General features: G+C 42.8%; 1 protein-coding gene across 1 annotated transcript; it reads left to right on the top strand.

The window, feature by feature from the left end:
• The first annotated feature begins 5,537 nt into the window (after positions 1-5,537).
• On the top strand, positions 5,538-8,994 carry sftpba (surfactant protein Ba). Its single transcript, XM_029252815.1, has 9 exons — positions 5,538-5,558; positions 6,481-6,552; positions 6,747-6,875; positions 7,010-7,090; positions 7,599-7,782; positions 7,928-8,070; positions 8,277-8,357; positions 8,545-8,655; positions 8,894-8,994. The coding sequence occupies exons 1-9, from the start codon at positions 5,538-5,540 to the stop codon at positions 8,927-8,929; spliced, it is 858 nt and encodes a 285-aa protein (XP_029108648.1). The 3' UTR covers positions 8,930-8,994.
• The last annotated feature ends 221 nt before the right edge of the window (positions 8,995-9,215 follow it).

Below are 9,215 nucleotides of genomic sequence, written 5' to 3'. Positions count from 1 at the left end.
TAAATTTAGAGAGATTCAGCAGTTCTGAGTGAGAGGGGGAGGGCATTCCACCACATTGGAGCCAGAACTGACAACCTTAGACCTTTTGATTTTTGACCTTTTGTACATGGGACCACCAGGCAGGCAGAGGTGGAGGAGTATAGCAGTGTGCTTAGGATGTAGCAAATGATGTTATAAGTAGTAGTAGCGGTAGTCAAAGTATCTAAAATAGACAATACAGCGAAAAAAAAAAAAGTGGTTACCAAAGCAAATAAGCTTTTAAGAGCTATCCAAATTGCACAAGTTCAGCCATTGTGAACTGCATATGTGCAGACTTTGTGATAAGATCCATAGTCTGCAAGCTGATACCGAAACAATAGTGACGGTATGTGTGAAGAGTGGAAACCAGGTTGAGTCATTTGTTTCCTCGTTTCATTTCTTTGTCTTTTTGTCTTTTGAGGTGGTGTAAGGTTAAATCAAAGATATGTCACGTAACTGTAAGGATTCCAAGATGCCCGCAATCCTACAAGCATGTCTGAAGTCAAATGTCACACTTAAGGGGACTGCATGTTTACATTACGAAGGTGAGGCTGAATTGTGTTACAGAAGTTCTGAAGTGGCAGAATGTGTCTTTGGCTCCACAAATGAGGTTCTATGACTGTGCAATTGTGTGACTGTCCCATAAATCCCAGCAGGGGAATTCTCAGCAGTCGGAATTGTTCCTGTAAATGAGCTATAAATAAGGTCCATATCTGATTGTTTTTTGAAACACTGCTGGCCTCATTAGTACCTCCGTGCCACTGGACACCTGAAGAAAGGCCACACCAGGAATGAGGTTTCCTTTCAAACCTATGAAGGTTGGATGGAAACACAGAATGTTTCCAACATTTCATGAATATGCCTCTGTCAGAAACCCCACTATGAAACCCCCTCAGGACCAGTGGTGACTCTGTCTTAAGAACTGGAGCTTCTACACAGTAAAGACTCAATTATCTGGTCTAAATGAGAACAGCAGTAGGCTGCATAACAAAAAAAAAAACATCTGGAACTGTGTGTAATATGGGTAATATTTGGAAATAAATTGTTAGGGTTAGTATTAAGATAAAACATTACAGAAAATGGGGTGTGGTGGTGCAGTGGGTTAGACCACAGTCCTGCTCTCCAGTGGGTCTGGGGTTCAAGTCCTGCTTGGGGTGCCTTGTGACAGACTGGCGTCCTGTCCTGGGTGTGTCCCCTCTGGCCTTACGCCCTGTGTTGCCAGGTGGGCTCCGCGACCTCGTATGGGACAAGCGGTTCTGAAAATGTGTGTGTTATAGAAACCTTCACTGGTAACTTTCTAACGCTTAGCAGTAATCATTGTTTTAGTGTTTGTAACACTCTCCAACATCTACAATTTTTATGGCTTGAGGTTTCTGTTCCAGTAGAATTATTTTCATTGTCACATCTCAGCAAAGAACCAACAATGATAAAGAAAAAAATTTCAAGAAGTCCCAGTGTGGAGTAATATGTTTGGAGAGGGGTGAACTTCACTCCTTGATGCCGCAGTTCTTAAATGGACGGATTTTTGATCAAAGGCATTTTGGAAAATTAATGTTGTTATTAAAAATAAGACCGGATATTCAGAACTCTGGACTTCTGCAAGTTGTTTCTTGGTGTATTGTCACTCCCCCAGTAACAAGCAGAGCGGCAACACCTGAGGCTAATTGATCAGACCCGATATAAAGGAAGCTCCAGGACCGTATACCGATGCGGATTCTTGCAAACGCCCTCGTGGTTTTGCAGTATCAGCATCTTCTCCTTGTCCTTCGCGTTCTGCCTTGCTCTCAAGTTCCTGGTTTTTGACCCTCGCCTGTTTCTCGACCTCTGACGTCTGCACCTGGAAGACCTTCGCCTGTCCCTGACCTTCGTGCTTGTCTTGTCCGACAAGCCTTGTCGAAAGAATAAAAGCGACCTGAAATTGGGTCCATCCACTTACCTCCTGTCTCCAGTCAGTCTGTGTGACATGTATAATATTCACCTGAATCTGCAGTACTCTTCACCTCCCTGGACTGTACAATGATGTGCTGGGCCCCATGTCAATTAAATACCGGCCAACACAGCAGTGTGAAGGGGAGGATTCTACTGGGCAAAATAACTCAACTTACCTAGATAAGTTTTCTTTAAAATTGTTGGAAAATGACTGGGTTGTTAGCAGAATCAATCTTTACTTTTTTCAAAACCCTTATTTTTTCAAAAAACTTTCCATTTCACAAATAACTGTTTTGTGAAGTAACTGCCTGGTATTTTAGGGCTTTGAAATGATACTTGTGATGGTCTCACTATTTTTAATACCTTTATATTTTACTCATTGCCTTAACTGAATCAGTTTGTTTAAACATGCTGGTTACACATTGAAATTTAGTAGTTAAGGGCACAGCCTTGTAAAGTGAAAGTTGTTATGCCAAGCCCCACTCCTCCTCAGTGGTGTAATTCATACTCAGCTTGGTCTGCTCCGGTAAAAATTCCCAGCTTTGTATATGAGTGAAGTACTGTAAGTTGCTTTAAAAACAGTAGACAGGGCTTGGTGGCTCAGAATCCCCTGGTTTTGTTACAACAAACAATGATTATTTATCCTACATCACTGGGTTATTATAATTAACTGGGAAACTTTTATGTAATTGGTTTACTATTTTTATAAGTGTTACTCTGACCACACGTTTGGTTTTCAGATCACAACATCTTTCACACACTGGAGTGAATTACTGTTCTTATTGTCTGTCTAACACTTAAAAATAAAGAGTGTTATTTATCAATGTTTATTGAACATGGTTCATGTCATTATTATAATATAATATAATACAATATAATACAGTTGCACTGCCTCTGGAATGTGTGATTGGTCATGTTTGAGATCTAGCCCCTCCTCTGTATGCTGTTCAGTTATAAAGTCTGACTTTAGGTCTAAGTAAACCATCTGAGACATTTGATTTTCCTAGACCACTGGACACAAGACTCATACTCAGACTGACTAATTGTCACTGACTGATTGACAGACAATTGGCTCATTGATTTATTAATTGGAACACAATGATCACCGTGAAGGCTGCGCTCTTGCTGTTTATTGTCTGCCGCTGTACAGGTAGGCGACACACAGGTTTGAATTCAGAAGGTCACAAAAAACTGTGATTTATGCTCCATGTTTTTGCTGTGAAATACTTTAGCAAGTCTGGAAACACATGAACTGTGTGGGTTTCACACATACAGTGTTAAGTCATTGGGAGAGTTCATACTGTTCTTGCCTTTATCATCATAGCACACTTTTTTTATTAAGTATTAAATGGTCTTCATATCACCATGTATTATTTGTAAGTAACTGTGTTGCCAGATGTCACTGTATGTAACATTTCATCTTAGTTTGTAACACTATGCTATGTGATGTCCCAGTACATAACTGTATCTCCCCATTTGTTTCTATATAGCAGAAAATGTCACTGTATGTATCTATATGTTATTGCATGTCACCTTATGTCACTCTGTGTTCCTGCATGTTTGTCAAAGTAAGTCTGTATATGTTGTTGTATTTTTCCATATACCATTGTATGTCCCTGCATTTCTCTATATTGCTAAATGTCAGAAAATTACAGTATGTTACAATATATTTACTGCATGGCACAATAATAATAATAATAATAATAATAATAATAATAATAATAATGATAATAATAATAATAATAATAATAATAAAGAACTGACAAGCAACAAAGAAATCTGACAAGGAATTGCTCTGGGTAAAACCGCCATGGAAAGCTTGGACAAAATTCTGAAGTGCAGGGATGTGACCATACACAACAGTCCAACTAGTTCAAGCCATGGTCTTCTAAGTTATGTTGTACAGATGGGAGAGTTGGACAGCGAAGACGATGGACAGGAAGGAAATTGACACATTTGAACTATGGTGCTGGTGGAGAATCCTGTGCTACCCTGGATGGCTGAGAAAACAAATGTGTGGGTATTGCAGCAGATCAAACCAAAGATGTCACTGGAAACTCAGAGAACATGCCTTCGACTCTCTTACTTCGGACACATCATGTGGAGAGAACACACACACACACACACACACACACACATTTTCAGAACCGCTTGTCCCATACGGGGTCACGGAGCCTACCCGGTAACACAGGGCGTAAGGCCGGAGGGGGAGGGGACACACCCAGGACGGGACGCCAGTCCGTCGTAAAGCACCCCAAGCGGGACTCAAACCCTAGACCCACTGGAGAGCAGGACTGTGGTTCAACCCACTGCGCCACTGCGCCACCGCACCCCCATGGTGGAGAGAACAGTCAATGGAAAAGGACATCATGCTGGGCAAAGTGTAAGGTCAAAGTAAAGGAGAAAGGCATACTATGTGCTGGATCGACACAATCACTACAGCCATGGATGCCCCACTTTCAAGTCTTAGCTGGTGGAAGACCGGACTCTTTTCAGGACAGCTATCCATAGAGTTGCTGTGAGTCGACATTGACTCGATGGCACCTAACAACAACAGAAATTCTGTATGTTCTCCTCCATTCTCTGCAAAAATTTAAAACTTTTCCTGTATTCTTTTGGACATCTTCTTTCACAAATGAACAAGAAATTAAATATAGTAAAACAAACATAAAAACACGAAGAGAGGGTTACCAAAGGATACAAAATCATAAACAGAGACTTTATGGACACTGTATACTGCAATATGTCACTGTATATTACTGTCTGTCATAATAATTCACTGTATGTCACCCTATGTTTCCACATGTACCTGAATGTCACTGTCACAGTGAGTCACTGTGTATCACTGCATGCTGCCATCTGTCACTCTGTGTAGCTATATATCACTGCTTCTCACTGCATGGCACTGTGGCTTCTGTTGTCACTGTACACTGTCATATGTCGGTGCATGTTACAGTACGGCACTATGTTACTTTACTTTTGTACCCGTCATGATTCACAGTCTCGCCTGTGGTTCCCACAGCCCTGTCTCATGCCCTCGGGGATGACACCCTGCCTGCTCTGGACAGTCTGCAGTGGGCGGTGAGGAGCTCAGAGCGAACCCCCAGTGTGTGCAGACTGCACTGTTGTAGGGAAAGGAGAAAGTGTACATCTGTGCAGCATGCATGTGTTCCTCAGCTGGGAGCTCTGGGGCAGTAATTCCCTGGGGTATTACAGACATGCATGAGAAAACTGATGACTTTTATGAGTAAAGAGACAATAAAAGACACATGAATTCTACATTGTACATGTTTAAAAAGTGTAAATGTGAAATCGTGGTTATGGTACCTTGTTGCAATCCCTGCACCTGAAAAGACAAATAAAACTTCAGAGCAGAAGGCAGTAAAAATAATACAGATAATCTCACTTCTGCTTTTGCTAGTTTAAGTGAGAAAACAATAGGCTGAGACTATTCTGTGTGGATTGACTATTACTGTCTGTGTGGATGGACATGTCGAGGTACGTGTGTGTTGGGTTTTCTCTCTACCCTGCTGCAGGCTCAGGACAGCTGCACGGACTGCACACAGATCCTGAAACTCTTCTTAGACCTCATGTCCAATGCGGATGCACAGGTGAGCAAGACATCCACACTGGTATACTCTCTCAGACACACAAACACACATACACAGAGTTAAACACCTGAGACACACACCATAGCCCATTTTGTGACACCGTCCAGAGTTTCGATTTAACCTACACGATTGTTGGAGTAGAATCCCTCAGACAGTGGAGCAGAAGTCTATTCAATGAAGATGAGAGGATGCTAAACTCATTTGATACATGTGGCATAATGAGCAGGGCCCCACTGCAACCGAGCAGGTGCCCGCTGACCACTTCCCCTTTTAATCTACCACGAGGACCCCTTGGAGTTATTGATACCTCACCCTCAAGGCTCAGTTCCCACTTCTGGTTTCTCAGTTCTCAGTAGTGCTCAATTCCATCACTCAGCTTTACTTTCACCTGGGTGCTGCAAATACAGCAAGATTGCCGAGATCAGAGAATTTTCCAGAAGTAACACAAGACTGATTGAATCGAGTTGTGTCAGATGCTGGTACAACTCCACCCTTCAATAGTTCAGGAGAGCTGACAGCTTCTTTCCACCCAATGAAGCCTTACCATGGTGACCTGGGTCTAACATGGCTGTTGGTTAACTTACGGCAAGGTGTTAGTTGGCCATAGTCACCCTGCAGGACAATATGAATGTTTTTGCAGCGTAAGGTCAACCACAGCGTGCCTATTTGCAAAGTTAGGTCCACCAGTGTGTGTTTGTGTGTTTGTACAGTGAGGTCCATCACAGTGTATATTTTTGTTTGTAAATTGAGGCCCAAGACAGTGAGGCCAATCACTGTGCGTGTTTGTAGAGTGAGGTCCACCACACTCTGTGCGTCTTGTTTCTATGGTGAAATTGACTATGGAACTGTCCTGTGTGTTTCTCCACAGGAGACAATCAAAGAAACAATGATGTTATTGTGTGATCGTCTGCATATCTCAAAGGTCAAGACCTTCTGTGAGCAGCAGGTGGAGAAGGACCTGCCCCTGGTCATCCACCTCCTGGTCACCCAAATTGTAAATGTCAACACTGTGCAGTCAACACTTCAATGTTATTACAGGCCGTCCTTTTGTCCTCGGGTGCAATGTGACCACACTGGTCCAAACCAGTTGTACAGTTAGTGTTGGTTAACCAGTTATACACAGTCAGTATGGAGGCTTGGGTAGGAGAACCTGCCTTCAGCTGGACTCACACAATCCATCTCATGCAGAACCCAGGTCAACTGTGCCAGATTCTGAAACTGTGTAAGAACAAGTCTGAAGACCAGTGGCTGGAGGTGCTGGACAGGCACATTTCCAAAGTCCATGTGTCCTCAGAGAGAGGAGTTCGAGCATCAGAGGTGAGTGTGTGTGAGTGAGGGCAACATTTATAGCTCCCCAGTGTGAGTCTAGCTGCTATTATGTGGATCTCTTCCATCTGTCTTTTATCCAAGGTGTTAAATGTTTGGCTGAAAGTCTACTGTTTCTTCCACAGATGAGCACTGCTTCAACCTGCACCATCTGTGTCTTTATTGTTGAACGGCTGAAGTGCCTGCTGCCAAAGGACAAAGCTGAGGTGAGACACAAAATATCTCATGGTGATGAAGTTGAGTTCAGAATAACCAGTCAACAACAATGTCAGGGTCGGGTCTTCCCGTTTTAATACAGGGGTCATCCTGCTCAGTGCCAACCACATCGAGACAATCTTGTTACACATTCAAGTGCAATAATAATAGTAATTTTCCATGCTCAGTTAGCAACTCAAAACATAGGGCTACCAAGCTTAGACCCAAAATTTAATTTACTGGTCATATTTCTTGCTGGACAAGAAGCTCAGACTAAAACACGAAGATGGAAAAATGATGCTGTAACACAGTTTGAAATGAGTTATGTGTGTGAAATATGGACGGAATCTCAGTTTTGCTTAGTAAAAGAGAGCTTTGACAGTAATAGACAGTTTAGACAGGTACAGTTTATCAGATAGGAGGACATTCCACAGGGAGATACAGTGTAGATCACAGAGACACACATACTCATACAGGTGTAGATGTCTGGTATTCTGCTGTAACTCCTGCCCCTCTCAGGCTGCAGTGGAGAGGATCCTGGACCACGCCTGCAGTCTGCTGCCCAAACCTGTGGAGTTCATCTGTGACACCTTCATCAGCAGGTACAGTGGGAAGCTAATTGACCTCCTGCTGGATTCAGCCACACCTCACGCCATTTGCACCATGTTGCAGCTCTGCCAAAAACAGGACAAACCCCTACAGGGTGAGTGGACCAAACCCATTAACTGGTATTTCATCCTGGCTTTGTATGGGTAGTGCACTGATCCATACTGTTGTATACTGCCCCCTCCTGTCTCCCTCTTCCATGCTCTGTCTCTCTTCCTCATTCCACCTTCTTCTCCTAACAGTGGAAGCTACGCCCACTGACTGCGAGTCATGCCAGACACTGGCCTTTCTCAGCCGCTTGCACTTGGGCACTAATGCCACAGAGCTGGAGAGCACCTCCTTTCTGCAGAGTGTGTGTGGACTCCACTCGTGTGCTTTGCCAAAGGTTAGACTCACCATCTGGGAAGATCTGAACATACCAACAGCACAAATACCTACTGCCACTGACTCATGTACAACAGTGTCTTTGCTCATTTAAACGGTACATTCGTTTATAAAATACATTGATAGAAATGCCAGGAAAAACTGCAAAGCAGGTCTTCTTTTCTCATTCTGAAACCTTTTCTCTGAAGTTCTCCCTTCCATTTTCAGTGCAACGTCTTTACACAGCGCTTTGGGCCCAAGCTGCAAAGGATTCTGGGTACAGAAGGCAGTATTCTGGATATATGTCGGGTATGGTGAGGTTCTTCTCTGTGTCTGAGCTCTGGCAAAGCAGAAATTGATTAATTTCAGCTGGACACAACTGTACATAATGTACAAACCTATGCAACACTACATTACTAACCCTTAAACCACCAAGATTGAGGTCACCCAAGTGTTCCCTGTTCAGTTCACCCAAGTGTCCCTTCTTCCTACCCAGAAGGTAGACTTTTGCTCAAGCTCCACGACAGCAGAGACTGGGAATGAGGACAACTGCAATAGGAGCAGCCGCTATAGGTGCAGAGATATGAGAACAGCTCTGGCATGCAATGTGAGTCACCACAGGACTGGTGTTTCTGATAAAGTTGTCCATCTCAGTGCGATCTATAGCCCAGTGTCCAGTAATCCAGAGGAAAAGTATAGCCTAGTGTTTTGTGCCTTACAGGAGAAGTACAGTATATCGCAGTGTCCTGAATGAGAACTTAAGCCCAGAATCCAGTGTCCTGAACTGTATTGCAGTTTTTATTTTTGTTCAATAAATGAAATGACTCTTTCTTTCTCCTTCCCAGTCGGTATCCTTCTGCCAAAGATTTTTCTGGAAATAGATTCAACCCACTTGACCAGAGCAGCATTTCTGTTGAATGGTAAAACTTGCCCATTATTAGATTCTACATGCCACAACTGTATTTGGTTATTTAAATACTTGTTAAAACTGGTTTAATTTTAAATAATTTGTTACTGAACAAGTTAATGCCAAAAAATGTATGATTTAAATAATTTGTGGACATTCACAGCTTCACTGCTGGCATTAAACTGGAACTTACTCTGGCAACACATATTTATTGGGATTGTCATGTCTGTGTGATCATGTAGAAATGAAAACGAAGAGAA

Source organism: Scleropages formosus, chromosome 6, assembly GCF_900964775.1.
Source record: "Scleropages formosus chromosome 6, fSclFor1.1, whole genome shotgun sequence".
Classification (NCBI taxonomy): domain Eukaryota; kingdom Metazoa; phylum Chordata; class Actinopteri; order Osteoglossiformes; family Osteoglossidae; genus Scleropages; species Scleropages formosus.
The sequence above is the reverse complement of the archived record's forward strand: the minus strand, read 5'-3'. Positions and strand labels throughout refer to the sequence as shown.